Below are 21,436 nucleotides of genomic sequence, written 5' to 3'. Positions count from 1 at the left end.
TGAAGACAAAGAGGAGGAAGTCCTTATTTTTAAAGTGGAAGGTACCACAAGAATACTGAATGACCACCTGGTGTCTCCTGGTGGAGAGGAGGGGAAATAAATATTCAGAGTCCTGTGAGAACCTCGTATCTCTAAAAAGAACAAACCGCCTGTTTTCAGCTTTGTGACGATGCATTTTACATCTGATCCAAGAGACTTTTTAAAGAGTTTATTTATCTGAAGAAGTAGGAGGATTTACTCAACACATAAAGGAACACTTCATCCTTCAGTTTATCACAAACATTCAACATCAACACATAAAGGAACACTTCATCCTTCAGTTTATCACAAACATTCAACATTTACACATAAAGGAACACTTCATCCTTCAGTTTATCACAAACATTCAACATCAACACATAAAGGAACACTTCATCCTTCAGTTTATCACAAACATTCAACATCAACACATAAAGGAACACTTCATCCTTCAGTTTATCACAAACATTCAACATTGACACATAAAGGAACACTTCATCCATCAGTTTATCACAAACATTCAATGTCAACACATAAAGAAACACTTCATCCTTCAGTTTATCACAAACATTCAACGTCAACACATAAAGGAACACTTCATCCTTCAGTTTATCTCAAACATTCAACATTGACACATAAAGGAACACTTCATCCTTCAGTTTATCACAAACATTCAACATCAACACATAAAGGAACACTTCATCCTTCAGTTTATCACAAACATTCAACACATAAAGGAACACTTCATCCTTCAGTTTATCACAAACATTCAACATCAACACATAAAGGAACACTTCATCCTTCAGTTTATCACAAACATTCAACATTGACACATAAAGGAACACTTCATCCTTCAGTTTATCACAAACATTCAACATTGACACATAAAGGAACACTTCATCCTTCAGTTTATCACAAACATTCAACGTCAACACATAAAGGAACACTTCATCTTTCAGTTTATCACAAACATTCGACACATAAAGGAACACTTCATCCTTCAGTTTATCACAAACATTCAACATCAACACATAAAGGAACACTTCATCCTTCAGTTTATCACAAACATTCAACATCAACACATAAAGGAACACTTCATCCTTCAGTTTATCACAAACATTCAACATCAACACATAAAGGAACACTTCATCCTTCAGTTTATCACAAACATTCAACGTCAACACATAAAGGAACACTTCATCCTTCAGTTTATCACAAACATTCAACATTTACACATAAAGGAACACTTCATCCTTCAGTTTATCACAAACATTCAACGTCAACACATAAAGGAACACTTCATCCTTCAGTTTATCACAAACATTCAACATTGACACATAAAGGAACACTTCATCCATCAGTTTATCACAAACATTCAACGTCAACACATAAAGAAACACTTCATCCTTCAGTTTATCACAAACATTCAACGTCAACACATAAAGGAACACTTCATCCTTCAGTTTATCTCAAACATTCAACATTGACACATAAAGGACACTTCATCCTTCAGTTTATCACAAACATTCAACATCAACACATAAAGGAACACTTCATCCTTCAGTTTATCACAAACATTCAACACATAAAGGAACACTTCATCCTTCAGTTTATCACAAACATTCAACATCAACACATAAAGGAACACTTCATCCTTCAGTTTATCACAAACATTCAACGTCAACACATAAAGGAACACTTCATCCTTCAGTTTATCACAAACATTCAACATTGACACATAAAGGAACACTTCATCCTTCAGTTTATCACAAACATTCAACATTGACACATAAAGGAACAATATGTACCTCTGAGATGTAGTACAGTAAAAAGTACAATATGTACCTCTGAAATGTCACCAGCAGATGATTAGTGTATTAAACATAGAAATAACGAGTTATTTAGCCCTGGTATTATAGCACAGTGATAAGATAAAATAATTATTATAAAGGTGTTTTCTTTCTACGTTAACGTGTAGTTAACGTTAACATTAACATGTAGTCTCAGCATTGACATTGACAGAAAACAACAAAGTGAAGACCAGCTAAACTACTGAGGCTTCCTGCTTTTGTTCTTGGCCCCCACTCTGCTGAATGGCCAGCCTGAAGTTGGTGCGACCAGGTGGAACACAATCAACTGATTGACACAGGATAGGAGACTGAGAAAATGAAAGAAGGGCAGGAGGGGAGAAAACACATCATGTAACAATGCGTTGTAACAAGGGCTGAAAATGTCTGCTTGATAGAGGCAGATTTGGGGATTATCACCACCAAACATGCCAAAACGCTAAAAATGTAATGTCATGTAAAAACTTCTTACATAACTTTAAACGTTAAATCTTACTACTGCAAAGTTTTGCTAGCTAGTTTCACAACAATCACGCTAGCCCACTGACCAATCAAGCCGCACATTAATGCTGATGTACTTGTTGGCCAGCTAGAAGGCTGATTAGTTGAAGACTGTTTCCAATTACTCTATGATTATTTTTTCTCCAAACTAACTGCCTCCCTGTCTCTCCAGCTGATCATGGACATCATTAAACCCATCCAGAATGTCTACAATCTGTTTGACAGGGTGAAGAAAAACAATCAGCAAATCCCCCAAGTTCTGCAGAGACTCAAAATCCTGGAGAACCTGGTACGTTTCCTCCCGAAGGACCATGAGCAACTCTCTGAAGATGTCAACACAGCTTTGGCAAAACTCAACAAGGTGTTGTCATCAGCTGAAGACCTGATTAAAAAATTCACAGATTCTTTCAAGTTGACTCAGATAGTGAAATCTGGCGACTACAAATTAGAGTTCGACAACCTGAACAAAAGTCTCATCGACGCCTTCGTGATTCTCTCTGCGGCTCTGCATGTCCACCAGGGAAAGAAGCTGGAGAATCAGGAAATGAAGCTGGAGAACCAGGAGAAGAAGTTGGAGAACCAGGAAATGAAGCTGGAGAACCAGGAGAAGAAGCTGGAGAACCAGGAGAAGAAGCTGGAGAACCAGAAGAAGAAGCTGGAGAAACGGCTCGCTGAGCTGGAGAGGAAGGAGGATAAGCGAGCAAACTGTATTTTTCTGTAAAGAAGAGCAGAGTCCTGCATTTTGCAGTTTTTTTTACATTTGCTAAAACACAATTTTTTAAATGAGCACCTTTTTTGTTGAAACTATAAAACGCTTCTAAAACCTGTATTTTTGCATCTTTACACACAAACACCAAATAAATATCTCTCTCCACATGACAACTGAACACCGAGAATAAAACACTATTATCTAGAGTCTTTGGCATTTTCTTTTGTTGACTATAAAGACAAATACAATGTGTTGATTCTCACTTCTCAAATACTCTTGCATTCTCTCTAATGTCCACCAGGGGGCGACTCCTCTGGTTGTATAGATGTCTAGTCTAAAATAACTACTTCTCTCTTGATTTATTCCCTCAGTAAACATTGTAAACATGAGTTTATGGTCTCAATCTCTAGTTTACAGTCTTCTTCAATACAGCATGATGTTCATTTAGTACATTATGCTCCATTTAGAGTCAAACCGTTGATCCACTGATTGAAGGACGACCCTGCTTAGCCACAGTTGCCTGGGGCTACTGTGATTGACAGGCTGAAAGTTGTCCGTGTATCGGTCGTACAAATATGAGACAATAGGGTTAAACATATATCCAAACGGAATAAATAAAACAGAATTACTCACATCACAGTTTTTTTCAATCGCTAACAAGCGCTTACCCATACTTCAGATACTTTTTCTAAACTCTTAACACAGACTCACACCTACAAACCACAATTGGCGAAATGGATAATTTTCTTCTCAAAAACACATTTTGTTAAATATATACTAACTCTTCATTTCAAAATAGAACACATCTTTCTCTGCACACACTAACTTTACCAAAACACTGGAAATCTGACTCAAAATGAAATTATTCTGTCAAAGAATAACTCTTGTTTTCACTTCACAAGGTCCTTCCAGTCAATCAAAGTACACCAGGTTTCAAAATACTGGCTATTGCTGACATTACAAAAAGTGTATAGACTTTTATGTTTCAGTTTTACTGGTATTTGCATGCAAAACATGCAATCCACTGTTTTTACACTAAATTTCTTGGTTGGGAACTGTATGTCCACATGTAATGTTCACATTCAAAAGCATTCCAGTAAAAACCAAATCAGTTTTTTTTCCCTTTACTGTTTACTACAGGAGGTACAGTATAGATACTGTTTACAGTATGATAGAACAGAAAAAGTTTTACAGTATTGCTTACAGTGAACAAAATATTCATGAAACACACAAGAGCATTCTGAACAAAAAAACAACCGCAAAAAGCCCAGATAAAAAGGGGGGGAAACTAAAAAAGCACAAAATTCCTGTATCTAATCTCTGCGATCTTCAGGGTTAGGCCACATGTTTTCATCAACATCGCATCTGATATTATCCAAGGCGATGCACCTGGGATAAAACCACTTGGAATGTCGGATCCACCCTTGGCAATCATCAACTGTGATGTCCCTGCAGCCAGCATCCATGGCTTCAAGGAGGGACATCTGGTCATGTGGCTGATGGTCATAAACCTTCCACCTCCATGCAGAAAAGAACTCCTCTATGGGGTTGAGGAAAGGTGAATAGGGTGGAAGGAAGAGACGTACCAGTCTTGGGTGGACTTCAAACCATGTTGTTATTGCTTGCGAATGATGGAAAGCCACATTGTCCCAGGTGATTACAAAGGTCCTCATGTTTTCACCCTCCTGATCCTGCTCTGGAACCAGGCGCTGGTGGAGATCATTGAGAAAGGCAAGGAGGCGCTCGGTATTGTAGGGTCCAACCTGACATCTGTGAAGGAGTAATCCTGCATTTGCAATTGCTGCCCACATGGTAATGTTTGCCCCTCTCTGTCCTGGCACATAAACTGTGGCCCTTTTTCCAATGACATTTCGTCCACGTCGACGCCTTTTGGCCAGATTGAATCCTGCCTCATCTATGTATATGAATTCATGAGGGGCCTGGTTGGCCTCCAATTCCATAACTCTCTGAAACAAAGTTTATGTAAATCATGTCATTACTGTATACCATACTGTACTGTAACCTATTACTGTGTAGGTTACCTACTTGAAAAGTGCAAAGCTTATAGAACTGGACATTGAATTGAAGATACACTATACCTGGACATATTGTCGTCGTAGCTCCTTGACTCTCTCACTGTTCCTCTCAAAGGGAACAGTGTAGAGCTGCTTCATCCGCACTCTGTGTTTGGACAATGTCCGCATAATGGTCGTGAGGCTGATGCTGTCGATATTGTCAAATATCCCATGGTCCTCCACAATTCTACTTTGAATTTCATGCAGTTTTATTGCATTATTTGCAACAACCATTTCTACAATGGTAAGCTCTTGATCATTAGTGAGGAGCTTTCCTCTTCCCCCAGAGGGAGGAAGACGTTGCATTCTTTAGAGGGACAAAAAATTCAACATCTGCATTACTGTATGGCCTTATTGACATGTCAAGTGAGAATAGAAACAATCCATGTAAAATGCAATACTTACCTGTTGGTTTGTTGAAAGATGCGTATAATGGAGGCAACCGTTGACCGCCTCAAATTGGGCTGCACTCTTTCACCAGCCTCTCTTAGTGAAAGACCGTGGTTGACTACATGGTCAATGATAGTGGCACGAATTCCATCACTGATTACTGTTCTTGCAGCCCTTGGAATGCCACCACCACGCATTCTTACACCTCTACCTTGCCCTCTCCTTGGGCCTGCTCTTCTCCCTGACCCTGCTCCTCTCACTGCTCCTCTCACTGCTCCTCTCACTGCTCCTGCACCTCTCACTGCACCTCTTACTGCATCTCTCACTGCTCCTGCATCTCTCACTGCTCCTGCACCTCTCACTGCTCCTGCACCTCTCACTGCTCCTCTCACTGCACCTGCACCTCTTACTGCATCTCTCACTGCTCCTGCACCTCTCACTGCTCCTCTCACTGCTCCTCTCACTGCTCCTGCACCTCTCACTGCTCCTGCACCTCTTACTGCATCTCTCACTGCTCCTGCACCTCTCACTGCTCCTGCACCTCTCACTGCTCCTCTCACTGCACCTGCACCTCTTACTGCATCTCTCACTGCTCCTGCACCTCTCACTGCTCCTCTCACTGCTCCTCTCACTGCTCCTGCACCTCTTACTGCATCTCTCACTGCTCCTGCACCTCTCACTGCTCCTGCACCTCTCACTGCATCTCTCACTGCACCTGCACCTCTTACTGCATCTATCACTGCTCCTGCACCTCTCACTGCTCCTGCTCCTCTCACTGCTCCTCTCACTGCATCTCTCACTGCTCCTCTCACTGCTCCTGCACCTCTCACTGCATCTCTCACTGGGCCTGCTCTTCTCCCTGGGCCCCTTGCTCTTACTCTTCTTCGTCCAGACATTACAGTGTTTGTCTTTTTCTGTTTCCAAAAACATCACTCCTCAAAGTCCTCCTTTTACTGTATAAGTAATGCCACTGAGTCTAAGCCAGACTGGAATCAGCTGTGGTTTGCCCAATTTACCCAACATAAATCAGCTGTGTGTCAATTATTCAATTGTTTGTTTATTATCAGCTGAGATATATTGTTTTAGAACTGATATCATTGCAGAAGAGGTTTTTAGACTGTATCTAAGGTTTGGAATATTGTTTTTGCCATTGTGGGATGTTGTGTGTTAACATTCGTAAATAATACAAAAACAATCCATAATTTTGTTGGGAGGTATAGCTTGTCTGTTAAGAAAATGTAAGCATTGTGGAAATGTGTTCACTGACTGCATATTGTTTGAAAACGACATGAAATGTGTGAATGGTATGGCCACAAAAGACCGATGCTGTGCTAATTGTGTTTAGAGTTTTGAAAATGTGACCACTGGTTGGACAAACGCTTGGTAGTGCCTGAAAAAAACTGTAATATCTGATAAAAAAGAGTTTGTATTCATATTTCTATAGCTTTAGTCCTGAATCTACTCTGAGTGTTGTGCCTGTGGCCTCAAGAGATGACCCGACAGTGGATCAATTTCAGAGCAGCTTAAGTTCACATTAACTTAGAACTGGTTTGAACACAAGCACCAAACCTCATGTTCCATGTTGGTTTAGCATCTCACAAGGTTGATTTTTCTCAGATTAACTGATATCTGGTTAATTTCACCACGTGGAGCGAAAGATGCTGAGACTCGTGTAATGTCTTGTGTAATGCAGAATGTAATCTTTGTCCATAATCAATAATAACAGCTGTGTTGTTCAGTCTAATGACCACAAGATTGTGCTATAAGTCTGAAGAAATGTGGGTCTTTTCTGATCAGTGAGAGATACTCCTCACTAAGTGATCTGTAAAAGACCATGAAGAGATTATCACCTTGATTAGTTTTTAAGTATCATTAAGACTTATGGAGAGAACTTCAAGAGAGAAAAAAAGAATTATTATACATTAACATTGTCTTTAATGTTTGACATGAAGTTGAAGTGAACTTGAATCTTTTTATGACAGACGTGTTCCAGAGGTAAAAACTCTCTCTCCACACTCAAGTATTGAAGTTATTGATTGTTCCTTTATTAACAAACACGTTCTCTGTAACATGTTTTAACATGTAGTTATTGTTCTCCATACATAAAGTTCATGATCATCAGTTATTGATTTACATGTTGTATACACACCACCATTTAAAGTACTATAAATCAATATGTAGATGGTTACTAGTATTTTCTTTACAAAAAACGTAAAATAGTAGTATTGAATACAAACAGAATAAATACCCATGTAAATATTTACTGAACAGAAACTGGAGTGTAAGAAACGTGTAAAAATAATAATCATAGTTTTGTTAGTTAACAGCCATTACAGGTTTACAAATATTGCAACGTTATTCATTGTCATAGTGCAACAGAGTTGCAGTTAGCTCCCCAATTTCCAACATTAAAACAACATTATAAGTCGAGGGTGGAGGATTAATTACAACAGGAAGGGGCTGAGCACACAGCCCTGGGGGGCTCCGGATTGGAGGAGGTGCTGAGGTATGTTTGTGAGGAAGGCTAATAACCAGTTGCTGTGGTTGTTTAAACTGGATACTGCAGTGTTTTAGGTACTGGGACGATGGTGGCAGTCTTGAAGCAGGTGGGAACACTCTCTTGTGACAGTGATATGTTGAAAATGTCAGTGATGATCAGTTAGCCGGTTGGCACGAGTTCTTAGTAAACAACCAGGGATGTTATCAGGTCCAGCAGTTTTACTCATATTCAATCTCATCAGGGATTATATTTATGTAAACGTTTTCCTGCTACGGTCCCAATGGCAGCGGCAGACATAAAAAATGTCCACCGCTCTACGTTGATTTGAAAGTCTGTTCCTTTCCTTTTCTATTTCTATGATCCTGCCCATCCCTCTTTGTCCTCGCATTACATAAAATGTTTTCACTTTTTACAGTGTGTTGTTCTTGTTTTAGAGTGAAAAGCCATATTTTGGTTCAGATGTAGTTTGTGTTAAAAAACCAATCGGGGTGGGGAAAGGGATGGAGTCAGGCATTGCCATAGAGGGTATCAGCCAGCCGACAGGTGCAGGTGTTGTGGTGTCATGCATAGTCCCGGGTTGAGGCATAGGGGCTGTGGGGTTAAACGCCATGAGGGGCATGTTCATGGGTTGAGGCATAGAGGATGTGGGGTTAAACGCCATGAGGGGCATGTTCATGGGTTGAGGCATAGGGGCTGTGGGGTTAAACGCCATGAGGGGCATGTTCATGGGTTGAGGCATAGAGGCTGTGGCGTTATATGTTGTCACGGGGGGCATGGTCCTGGGTTGAGGCATAGAGGCTGTGGCGTTATATGTTGTCACGGGGGGCATGTTCCTGGGTTGAGGCATAGAGGCTGTGGGGTTATATGTTGTCACGGGGGGCATGTTCCTGGGTTGAGGCATAGAGGCTGTGGGGTTATATGTTGTCACGGGGGGCATGTTCCTGGGTTGAGGCATAGAGGCTGTGGGGTTATATGTTGTCACGGGGGGCATGGTCCTGGGTTGAGGCATAGAGGCTGTGGGGTTATATGTTGTCACGGGGGGCATGTTCCTGGGTTGAGGCATAGAGGCTGTGGCGTTATATGTTGTCACGGGGGGCATGGTCCTGGGTTGAGGCATAGAGGCTGTGGGGTTATATGTTGTCACGGGGGGCATGGTCCTGGGTTGAGGCATAGAGGCTGTGGCGTTATATGTTGTCACGGGGGGCATGTTCCTGGGTTGAGGCATAGAGGCTGTGGGGTTATATGTTGTCACGGGGGGCATGGTCCTGGGTTGAGGCATAGAGGCTGTGGGGTTATATGTTGTCACGGGGGGCATGGTCCTGGGTTGAGGCATAGAGGCTGTGGGGTTATATGTTGTCACGGGGGGCATGGTCCTGGGTTGAGGCATAGAGGCTGTGGGGTTATATGTTGTCACGGGGGGCATGGTCCTGGGTTGACGCATAGAGGCTGTGCGGTTATGCGTCATGTGGGGCATGCTGCTGGGATCCTTCCCATGGTCAATCTGAAGAGCCCCAAACAGAACCTGGAAGTGATCAGTGAGCCTTTCGTCCACATTGGAGAACTGGTAGTCATGGCTGCCGGACTTCTTCAATCCCCGAAGAGTGTTATTTCGGGAGAATTTCTCCATCAGTGTCTTGACTGATTTCAGAGTGCTGCAGAGTTCCTTCAGAGCGTTCTCCACAGTGGGAGAGATTCCACCACGCTCTCTCTGTGTAACGTTATGAACCAGTCTCTCCAGTACTTTGACTCTCTGGGCGACTTCTTGGCAGTTCCTCTTGTTGGCCTTCGCATTGTAAGCCATTTGGTAGATTTGTGAACATAGCTTCAAGGTCACGTCCACTTGGGACTGGTGTAGATTCATGTTATCCATGATTAGCTGTAGAGACAGAGAGACAGTTAGCTTAGATTGAACCGGTGCAACAGTGAAGTGAACCTGATTGCGCAAATTAAACGGACCTGAGCTGAAGTGAATTAGTGAATTACAGATTAAGTAAGTCTGATTAATTGGAGCTGAGGTGTGTGACTCATTGCTCCTCTGGCTGACTTTTCTTTTTCTTTTTTTACATTGCAGGTTGACTGCAGTTAAAGGTGGGTGGAGCTTTCTAACCTGATGTCTTGCACCTGAACAGGCTGGGTTATTTAGTGTCTTTTAGTCTCTTTTAGTCTCCGGGATGACCGTGACTAAGTGGAGAGCAGGGCCGCCTTTCAATCAGAGGGTCGGTGGTTTGATCCTCTGCTCATGTCAATTTGTCAATGTGTACTTGAGCAAGACACTTAACCCCAAAATTGCTCCCGTAGCTGTGCCTACGGTGTGTAGATAGATACTGAATTGTATGTTGCTTTGGATTAAAGTGTCTGCTAGATGACTGTAATGTCTCTCTTCTCTCTCACCCCCTACATCTACCTTTATTTTGGTTTGGTCTTCCTTTTATGTTTGCCCTTACAACGACAAATACGTTTGTATAATAAATTGCTCACTATTTGATCCAAACAGAGAAACATCTCGAATTCTGTGTTTTTTTCATCCCAAATAGCCAGATACAGCTAGCATGTTTCGCTACATCATTTAGCCTGACATACCCTACATGGAAGCTGCTTTAGTGATTGTTCTCAATAATTACATTAAACCTGTAATACCAGATTTTATTGTGGGCTAAACACGCCCAGTCAACTCTATCATCGGCTCATTTTTGATAATCAGTGTTGCATTACAATCACAGCACAAGTCTTTTCTCTCTTTTGGGTGAATGAATCCATGAAAACAAGACAAAATCTGGTTAATCTTCTTATACCATTGAGTAATTTTTTTATAAAATGCATCATATTTTAAAAACTAATATTAATCTGAATTACAACCACTAACCCTAGCTGTGAAAAATACTTTAATGTAGTAAAAAAGGCAATATTCTGCACTGAAATGTAGTGAAGTTTAAAGTAGCATGTGATCAAGTAAAGTACAAGTACATGCTTTTTATTCAACTTGAAGTGAAACTGTGATTTCCCAGAATTGATTCACTCTCACTTCAGGGAAATGACAGAGATCTATTGTTAGAGAGTGGGTGGAGTTCCAAATGAACAAAGAGAAATAATAATAACCTCTCCTGTGCTTTTGTTCATTGACTTTACAAGATCTCCATGAAAAGTTTACAGGAAAAAATAGTTTTCAACTTAAGCCACATCTTTGTTCGCACTGTGTTTACACAAAATGCTATATGTTTGCACAATAACCTCCAACATCTGGTTTTAACACCTGTCTACAACAGATTTAATGTAGGTGTAATATAGGTCTACCTGTATGTGCATTGTTTCTGTAAAACAGTCCATGACATGTATTATAGCTATCCATGTAAAAACACATACAGTGTCTCCAAATCTGGGCAATTTTAAATGTGTTGAATGAAAAAGGATTAAAGGTGCCCATATGAACATCTTAACAGGTTGTCATCCTGTAATCAATCCTCCTGTTCATAGTGGCCATTAAAAGATCCATTCAAATAAGTTAATATGAGGCCTCAGCAGTCTGAATTAGACAAATCATGTGGATATCTTCCAAAGTTACAGTCATTTTAGGACTAAAACTTCTCTGTGTTAATGTCACTTCATCGCAGCTCAACACAGAAACACAACGAGTGAATTCTGTACTAAAAAGATTGTAACTTTGGGAGGAAAAACCCACATATTATCTTTGGATTAACTTTGGAATGTATTTCTGCACATAAGGAGGACTGTGGAATTTGTCCCCCATCACTTACATTATAAAGAGATCTTTTAATGGCCACCGGAGAAATAATTAAAGCAAGCAAAACCAGTTTAAATGTTCATATGGCCACCTGACTATAATCCACAGATGTCAAAAGCAACAAACCACCCCGTCAATACTTATTTATGGTTGAAGAAAATGTTCCTACTCCAACAGAAAAAGAAACAATTTAAAAACCAACTGGATTATCCGATCAACAATTTTAAAAATAATACAATTCATTAATTGTCAAAAGGCTAAAACTGTTTGTTTTTTACGCCCATAAATATTGACACTTTAGAGATCTTTACAGGAGAGCAATTACAATGTAAAAGCTCATAAAGAAGCAGAGTTTTTAAAAGATTATTTACCTGTTGACAAGTGGCCCATCTGAATCCAGTTGCACAAGTTGGAGAATATGAAAGTGTTTGTTGTTTAGCAGCAGTCTCATCTCACGATGCTGTGCCAACGCAGTGCCACTTACATAACATTCTATCTACTTGCTAAACCTGCTCATCCCGTTCAAGGGACATGAGCAGGGGACATGGTTCCAGGTAGAAACCTGAGAGACATGATGAAGTTGAAAGGCAAAGGAGCTGTGGGGATAGGTACTGGTCTGGGGGATGGAGGACATGGAGTTAGACATTGCCATAGTGGGTATGAGCTAGCCGACAGGCGCAGGTTGATGCATAGGGGCTGTGGGGTTATACGATGTCATGGGGGGCATGTTCCTGGGTTGAGGCATAGAGGCTGTGGGGTTAAACGCCATGGGGGGCATGCTGCTGGGGTCCTTCCCATGGTCAATCAGAAGAGCCCCAGCCAGTACCTGGAAGTCATCAATAAGCCTTTTGTCCACATTGGAGAACTGGTCATCATCTTTGCCGGACTTCTTCAATCCCGGAAAATAATTATTTGGGGAGAATTTCGCCAAACTTTGCTAACTCTCTCTGTCTGTGAACACAAGCATCAAACCTCATGTTGCATGTACCATCTCACATTTCTTGAACTTAAAAATGAGTTCGATTTTCTCAGATGAACTGACATCTGGTTAATTTCACCACGTGGAGCCAAATCAGATTTATAAAAAAATGCTGAGACAGAGACTCGAAGAGACTGGTCTTGTGTAATGCAAATTGTAATCTTTGTCCATAATCAATAAAACCAGCTGTGTTGTTCAGTCTAATGACCACAAGATTGTGCTATAAGTCTGAAGAAATGTGGGTCTTTACTGATCAGTGAGAGATACTCCTCACTAAGGGATCTGTAAAAGATCATGAAGAAATTATGACCTTGATTAGTTGTTACATTAAAAACTGTATGACATGAAGTTGGGAGTGAAATTGAATGTTTTATGAAATATGTGTTCCAGAGTTAAAAAAAAAAAGCACTCTCCTCACTCAAATTTAAAAGTTCCTGATTGTTCCTTTATTAACAAACAAGTTCTCTGTAACATGTTTAACAAGAAGTACTCCATACATAAAGTTCATGATCATCAGTTAATACTGATTTACATGTTGTATACACACCACCATTTAAAGTACTATAAATCCTTTAAGTCATTGAATATGTGAAAAATGTGTATATGTAGATGGTTGCTAGTTTGTCTTTATTACATAATATTAATAAAGTTCCTCACTTAGAAATAGTAAAATAATAATTATGAATAGTGTATATATTGAATACAAACAGAATAAATGCCCATGTAAACTTTTACTGACATTGCAGGTGTGAGAAACGTGAATATAGTGAAAAATAAACGGTTTTGTTAGTTAATAGCCATCACAGGGTTATAAAGGATCCATGGGTATTCATGTTCATAGTACAAAAGGGTTGTGGTACGAAATGCAGTTTGCAGTCCCATTTTCCAATATAAAAAACCCCACAAAAAATATATATTATAAGTGGAGGGTGGAGGATTAATTACAACAGGAAGGGGCTGAGCACACAGCCCTGGGGGGCTCCGGTTTTCAATAGTGGAGGAGGTGCTGGTGCCTGTCTTTGAGGATGTCTAATAACCAGTCGCAGAGTGAGGTACTCAAGAGCAGAGTACTAAGTTTATCATCAGGTTCATGGGGGAGATTGTGTTAACGGCTGAGCTGAAATCAACAAGCAACATTCTAATGTAGGGGTTGATATTTTCCAGATAGGGTTAGGCTGAGTGGAAGGGAGTGGAAGCGTCATCCTCTCTGGATCTGTTGGCTCTGTATGCAGACTGATGAGGGTCCAGGCTGGCTTGGATGTTGTTTTTGATGTGCTGGAAAACCAGTTTCTCAAAGCCCTTCATCAGACTAGTGTGAGTGCCACATGGCGGTAGTTGTTTCGACTAGACACCGCAGACTTTTTAGGTACAGGGACTATGGTGGCTGTCTTTAGGCAGGTGGGAACACCAGTCATCCGGAGAAGGATGAATGGCTAATTAGCTAGGTTGCTTGTCCTTTTCTGGAGCAGCGGGGAGTGAGGCGGAGGGTCTGTTAACTCAGACAAACAACTGCTGGCCATCAGCCCAATGTTTCACTCATTTTCTATACCAGATTAGCGATGAAGCATGGTGGAATTAACAAGGTAGTCTGATAATTATCTTGTTAATTCCTCCATGCTTTAATGCTTCACTGGTTAGAGACAAATAGCTTAACAAAGTTGCCACTTATCTGGCGATAGCAAGTGCTTTCTTATGTTGTGACAAGGGAATATCTGTTTGAATCCAATTCTATGTCTATGATCCTGCCAATCCCTCTTTGTCCTTACATTACAACGTCTTTAACGGTAAGAAGCTATAGTTTGGTACAGCAGATGTAGTTTGTGTTGAAGGATCCGTTGGGGCCATCATGTCCATGTCAGAATTGGGGAATGTAGGGGGGAGAAAGGGATGGAGGACATGGAGTTAGACATTGCCATAGAGTTCATGAAGCAGCCAACAGACGCAGGAGATGTGGGGTGACACATTGTGATGGTGCTGGGTTAAGGCATAGTGTCTGTGGGGTTATGAGTTGTCATGGGGGGCGTGGCGCTGGGTTGAGGCATAGCGTCTGTGGGGTTATGAGTTGTCATGGGGGGCGTGGCGCTGGGTTGAGGCATAGTGTCTGTGGGGTTATGAGTTGTCATGGGGGGCGTGGCGCTGGGTTGAGGCATAGCGTCTGTGGGGTTATGAGTTGTCATGGGGGGCGTGGCGCTGGGTTGAGGTTCTGTGAGGCCAGTATGAAGTTGTGTCTTTTCTTCAACAGTATCATACATTTGGTGCACCGTGTTTCCCTGGTCAATCAGAAGAGCCTCCGACAGTACCTGGAAGTTATCAGTAAGCATTTTGTCCACATTGGAGAACTCGTCGTCATGACTGCTGGACTCCATCAAGCATGGAGAAAATTTCTCCATCATGCCCATATCAGAATTGGGGACTGTAGGGGTAGGGAAACTGATGGAGTACATGGGTGACATCGAGTTAGACATTGCAACGGAGGGCATGATCCAGCCAACAGGCGCAGGAGATGTGGGATGACACTTTGTCATGGTGGGCATGGGGCTCTGTAAAGGAAAAGGGGTTTGGGGTCTATACATTGTCATGGAGGGCATGGTGCTGGGTTGGGGCACAGGGGTTGTGTGGATATCCGTTGTCATTTGGGGCGTGGTGCTGGGTTGAGGCATAGTGTCTGTGGGGTTATGCGTTGTCATGGGGGGCATGGTGCTGGGTTGAGGCATAGCGTCTGTGGGGTTATGCGTTGTCATGGGGGGCGTGGTGCTGGGTTGAGGTTCTGTGAGGCCAGTATGAAGTTGTGTCTTTTCTTCAACAGTATCATACATTTGGTGCAGCGTGTTTCCCTGGTCAATCAGAAGAGCCTCCGACAGTACCTGGAAGTTATCAGTAAGCATTTTGTCCACATTGGAGAACTCGTCGTCGTGACTGCTGGACTCCATCAAGCCCAAAGAAAATTTCTCCATCATGCCCATGTCAGAATTGGGGACTGTAGGGGTAGGGAAACGGATGGAGGACATGGGTGACATCGAGTTAGACATTGCAACGGAGGGCATGAACCAGCCGACAGGCGCAGGAGATGTGGGGTGACACTTTGTCATGGTGGGCATGGGGCTCTGTAAAGGAAAAGGGGTTTGGGGTCTATACATTGTCATGGAGGGCATAGTGCTGGGTTGGGGCACAGGGGTTGTCTGGATATCCGTTGTCATTTGGGCCATGGTGCTGGGTTGATGTTTAGGGTCTGTGGAGTTATGCAATGTCATGAGGGACATGGTGTTGAGTTGAGGGGCTATGGGGCAAGCAGGAGGCTGCGTCTTTCCCCCAACGGTGTCATACATTTGGTGAGGGGCGTTTTTCTGCTCAATCAGAAGAGCCTCAGACAGTACCTGTAAGTTATCAGTGAGCATTTTGTCCACATTGGAGAACTTGTTTTCATCAGAATCGGGGGCTGTGGGGGTGGAGAAAGGGATGTAGGACATGGGGGGCATGGAGTTAGACATTGCCATGGAGGGCATGGAGTTAGACATTGCCATGGAGGGCATGAACCAGCCAGCAGGCGCAGGAGATGTGGGGTGACACATTGGCATGGGGCTTTGGAAAGGAATAGGGGCTGTGGGTCTATATGTTGTCATGGGGGTTATGGTGCTGGGTTGAGGCATAAAAGCTATGGGGCAAAACATTGCCATAGAGGGCATGTTGCTGGGTTGGGGCATATGGCTTGTGGGGATATACGATGTCATGAGTGGCATAGTGCTGGGTTGAGGCTGAGGGTTTGTGGGGTAATGCGTCGACATGGGGGTTGGGATACTGGGTTGAGGCATTGCGGCTGTGGGGTAATGCATTGTCATGGGGGACATGGTAATGGCTTGAGGCATTGCGGCTGTAGAGTAATGCATTGTCATGGGGGGCATTGTGCTTGGTTGAGGCATTGCAGCTGTGGGGTTTTGCATTGTCTTGGGGGGCATGGAGCTGGGTTGAGGCTCAGCATCTGTGGGGTTTTGCGTTGTCTTGGGGGGCATGGTGCTGGGTTGAGGCTCAGCATCTGTGGGGTTTTGCGTTGTCTTGGGGGGCATGGTGCTGGGTTGAGGCTCAGCATCTGTGGGGTTTTGCGTTGTCTTGGGGGGCATGGTGCTGGGTTGAGGCTCAACATCTGTGGGGTTTTGCGTTTTCTTTGGGGGCATGGTGCTGGGTTGAGGCTCAGCATCTGTGCGATTTTGCATTGTCTTAGGGGTCATGGTGCTGGGTTGAGGCACTGTGGGGCTAGTATGAGGTGTCTTTCCTCCAATAGTTTCATACCCTTGGTATGTCGCGTTTCCCTGGTCAGTCAGAAGAGCCCCCGACAGTACCTGGAAGTTATTAGTGAGCATTTCGTTTACATTGGAGAACTCGTCTTTGTGGCTGCTGGACTCCACCAAGCCCGTAGAAAATTTCTCCATCAGCGTCTTGGCAGATTTCAGAGTGCTGCAGATTTCCTTCAGAGCTTTCTCCACAGTGTCAGAGATTACGCCATGCTCTCTTTGTTTGGCGGTATGAACCAGTTCCTCCAGTAGTTTGACTCTCTGGATGACTTGTTGGAAATATGTGTGGTTGGCAGTCGCATTCTCAGCCAATTGGCAGATTGTTGAACATAGGTTCAAGGTCAAATCCACTGGGGACAGGTTTAGATCCATGCTAGACATGATTAGCTGTAGAGACAGAGAGACAGTTAGCTTGGATTGAAATGCACTGTTTTTTTTAACCACTGATTTTAACCATTTGAACACAGCTGAAAGAAACAAAACCACAGTGAAGAGATTTCAACCATTTTAACACAGCTGAATGAAACAAAACCGCAAATTGCACCAATTGAACTGACTTGAGCTAAAGTCAATGAGTGAATTAAAATGAAGTAAGTGTGGTGAACAGGCACTGAGGTGTGTGACTCACTACTCCTCCTGCTGACTTTTTTTTTTCTTTGCAGGTTGACTGCAGGTAGAGATGGGTGAAGCTTTCTTTCCTGATGTCTTGCACTTGGGCAGGCTGGGTTATTTTGGCTGACTCATTTTGTCTTTCTCACCACCATCATCTACCTTTTTTAGTTTGGTTTTCCTTTTATCTTTACCCTCACAATGACAAATACATTTGTTCAAATAAATAATTTGCTCTCTATAAGATCTTATTATTAACTGAGAGAAACATCTACAACTGTAAAGTTGCAATTAGATTAAACGCAAAAGTAACTTATTTCTACAAATTGAACCACGGTATTTCTTGCAGTGTATCTTTTTTTTACCCTACCCTACAAGGAAGCTTAGCTAGTGATTGTTCTGAGTAATTAACAGAAACCTGTAATACCTGATTTTTCTGGCTGCTTCAAGCCAACCATAACCCAACCCAAATGTTTTGAACAATGAGGAGTGTTTGTGTTTGTGTCATACGATGAATGGAGGCATGTACTCCACTTGCCTTCAGATCAGCCAATAGTAAAATTCAATTCCAAATTTCAACCAGTTAAGGGCAGTCATTATGGATATTTATAACACAGTATGCAACATTCAAACACTTAAATGGTTTTGGGTTTTAGTTTTTTAAATACTTTTTAATAGTATGTGAAATGTAAAAGTACCATTCAGATTGTTACATTTATTAATATCTATTTGGAATATTATGAGCATTTCAATGTTGTCATTGTGTAGCTTATTTTAACAACTTTTTATATTCTTTATATCTATAAAATGCATCATATTTTATAAACCTATCTTCAGCTGAATTATATACAGAAACCATAGCTGTGAAACGAAATGTGGCAAAATGCAATATTTTGCACTGAAATATAGTGAAGCATAAAGTAACATAATATGTGACCATATAAAGTACAAGTACATACATTTTATCCTTGGAACAATCTCTGTAATTTCCCAGAATTGATTCACTGTCACTTCAGGGAAATGACAGAGATTTTTTCGGAGAAAGTGGGTGGAGTTTCAAGTGAGCGAAGGCAAGTATGAATAACCTCCCCTGTACTTTTGTTCATTGACTTTACAAGATCTCCATGAAAAGTTGAAAGGTAAAATCAGTTTTCACCTTTAGCCTCATCTTTGTCAGCACCATGTTAACACAAAATGCTATATGTTTTACCAAACTCCAACATCTGCTTGTAACACCTGTATACAACAGATTTATTGTAGGTGCACTATGAGTTTACTTGTATGTGCATCGGTTTCTGTAGAACAGCCCATGACATGTAAAAAATCTTCATGGAAAAAACATATACACGGTCTCCAAATCTGGGCATTTTAAAATATGTTAGATAAAAGAGGAAGGCTCACATTTTATCATGACAGGTGTCCATATGAACATCGAAATCCATTAAATGATCCATTAAAATAAGTTAATATAAGGCTGCAGTGTTCTGAATTAGACAAATCATGTGGATATCTTCCAAAGTTACATTTTAGTGCTAAAACTTCTTCTGTGTTAATGTCACTTCATGGCAGCTCAACACGGAAACACAAAGAGTGAACTTGGTGAGGAAAAATCTTCAGATTAACTTTGGAACATATTTCTGCACAGAAGGAGGACTGTGGATTTTGTCCCCCATCACTTACATTATAAAGAGATCTTTTGATGGCCACCGGAGAAATAATTAAAGCAAGCAAAACCAGTTTAAATGTTCAAATGGCCAACTAAATATAGTGTTGATGCATGTCAAAAGAAAACATATCCTTTAAATGCTTCTTTCAGAAAATTTTCCTATTTAAAATAATAAAAAACACCAACTAGATGATCTTATAAATTAATACAAAATAAAATAAATTATAGAAAAATAAATAAATTGTCAGAAAGACAAAAAATATTTAGCCCATAAAAATGACACTTGAGATTGTTACAGGACAGCAGTGATAGTTAAGAGCTCATTAAGTAGAGTTTTAAGAGATTATTTACCTCTTGTCGAACGGCTCGTCTGAATCCAAGTGCGCAAGTTGGTGAAAATTAAAGTATTTGTGGTTTAGCACCAGCTCCTTCTCAGAGGTTTTACTGAAACATTCTTGGCCTCTATGATGTTGTGCCAACGCAGTGCCACATACATAGGATTCTTGTAACGTTCATGTTTGATAAACCTGCTCATCCTGTTCAAAGCTGTGAGAGTATGAGCCTACGGCACCCAATCACATGTGGAAACTGTATTTTGGGGAATCAACTTTGCTTTCTGGTGGCGAATGAGCTGAAAAGATCAATATCACTCTTATGTCTGTATGGAAAAAACTAAAGGCAGTTAGCTTAGCTTAGCATAAAGACTGGAGACAGAGGTGCTAGAACTATTCAGAGGATTTATTTAAATCAAAGTACCAGTACAACAATGTAAATATACTTTATGACAAGTACAAGTCTTACATTTAAAATCCTACTTCAATAAAAGTATAAAAGAACCTTAAAGAAAATGTACTTAAAGTTACTACTGAAAAATTAACCTTGATTGGCACACTATGTATTATGATTATTAATGTTGATGTATTAATGTGGCATAAGGGTTGTGGGGCTCCACAATGACATGGTGCTGGGGAGAGGCTTAGGGGTTGTGCGGGCAGACATTGGCATTGGACTCTAAAAAGGTATAAGGGATGTGGGGCTATCATGCCAATGTCTACCCTCACGAACCTTTATGCATCATGCCTAGGGGTTGTGTGGGTAGACATTGGCATGATGCTGGAGAGAGGCAGAGGGATTGTGGGGCTCAAATTAGAAATTATGCTGGGGGAAGGCAAAGGGGTTGTGGGGCTGGACATTGGTGTACTGTTGGGGAGTGGCATTGGGGTGTTGGGGCTAGACATTGGCATGATGCTGGGGAGATGCATTGGGATTTTGTGGGTAGAAATTGGCATTTGACTCAGGAGAGGCATAAGGGTCATGGGGCTTGACATTTTGAATGGGGTGTTGTGCCAGATCCTCTCTGGCTTTCCCTCTATGAGTGACTGGTTTGAAGGGTACCTTGTTGGCCTTAACATTCTCAGCCCTCTTGTGGGTTGTTAAAAATAAAGGGTCTGGGTCAAATCCACTAGGTAAAGGTATAAATATACTTTATCCCTCATTAGCTGTAGAGATAGGAAGTCAATTAGATTGGATTGAAATGGACTGGTGCCTCAGTGAAGTTAAACTTAAACAAACTAAACTCAACTTGCAACAAAACTGTAAATATTACAAATTGAATTGTTCTGAATCTTACATGAAGTGAGTTTTTCTTCCTTGCAGAATGCCTGCAGGTAGAGGTGGGTGGAGCCTTCTATCCAGATGGCTTGCACCTGGGCAGGCTGTTTTTTTTTTGGCTGACTCATTCCAACCCAATTTCAATACAGCCTCTACACCCTCCCAATCGGTGAGGGAATGACCTCCGTTTGTAGTGACACTAATAAAGCACCTTTCTTTAAAGTGTAGGGTACAAATGCAGTGGCAAGACAAACTTTTCTCTCTGCAGCAATAAACTCTAAATAACAGACACAATTACAGTCCTCTAACTCTTTCTGTCTGTGAACACAAGCACCAACCCTCATGTTGCATGTACCATCTCACATTTCTTGAACTTAAAAATGAGTTTGATTTTCTCAGATGAACTGACATCTGGTTAATTTCACCACGTGGAGCCGAATCAGATTTATTAAAAAATGCTGAGACAGAGACTCTAAGAGACTGGTCTTGTGTAATGCAAATTGTAA

The 21,436-nt window shown here is 41.6% G+C and overlaps 2 protein-coding genes across 2 annotated transcripts; both read right to left on the bottom strand.

Annotated features, from left to right (window-relative positions):
* Positions 1 to 7,587: 7,587 nt before the first annotated feature.
* On the bottom strand, positions 7,588 to 12,173 carry LOC137881568 (uncharacterized). Its single transcript, XM_068723557.1, has 2 exons — positions 12,151 to 12,173; positions 7,588 to 9,916 (listed from the first exon to the last, which is right to left on the bottom strand). Exon 2 carries the CDS (start codon positions 9,908 to 9,910, stop codon positions 8,471 to 8,473), a length of 1,440 nt encoding a protein of 479 aa, XP_068579658.1. The 5' UTR covers positions 9,911 to 9,916; positions 12,151 to 12,173; the 3' UTR covers positions 7,588 to 8,470.
* Positions 12,174 to 13,197: 1,024 nt separating this feature from the next.
* On the bottom strand, positions 13,198 to 19,754 carry LOC137881411 (mucin-2-like). Its single transcript, XM_068723346.1, has 2 exons — positions 19,671 to 19,754; positions 13,198 to 17,431 (listed from the first exon to the last, which is right to left on the bottom strand). Exon 2 carries the CDS (start codon positions 17,423 to 17,425, stop codon positions 14,738 to 14,740), a length of 2,688 nt encoding a protein of 895 aa, XP_068579447.1. The 5' UTR covers positions 17,426 to 17,431; positions 19,671 to 19,754; the 3' UTR covers positions 13,198 to 14,737.
* Between the last annotated feature and the right edge of the window lie 1,682 nt (positions 19,755 to 21,436).

This window comes from Cebidichthys violaceus, unplaced genomic scaffold (assembly GCF_023349555.1).
Source record: "Cebidichthys violaceus isolate CVI_PGR_0920_01 unplaced genomic scaffold, fCebVio1.0.p SCAF_3, whole genome shotgun sequence".
Taxonomy (NCBI): domain Eukaryota; kingdom Metazoa; phylum Chordata; class Actinopteri; order Perciformes; family Stichaeidae; genus Cebidichthys; species Cebidichthys violaceus.
This window is presented reverse-complemented; position numbering and strand designations above follow the sequence as displayed.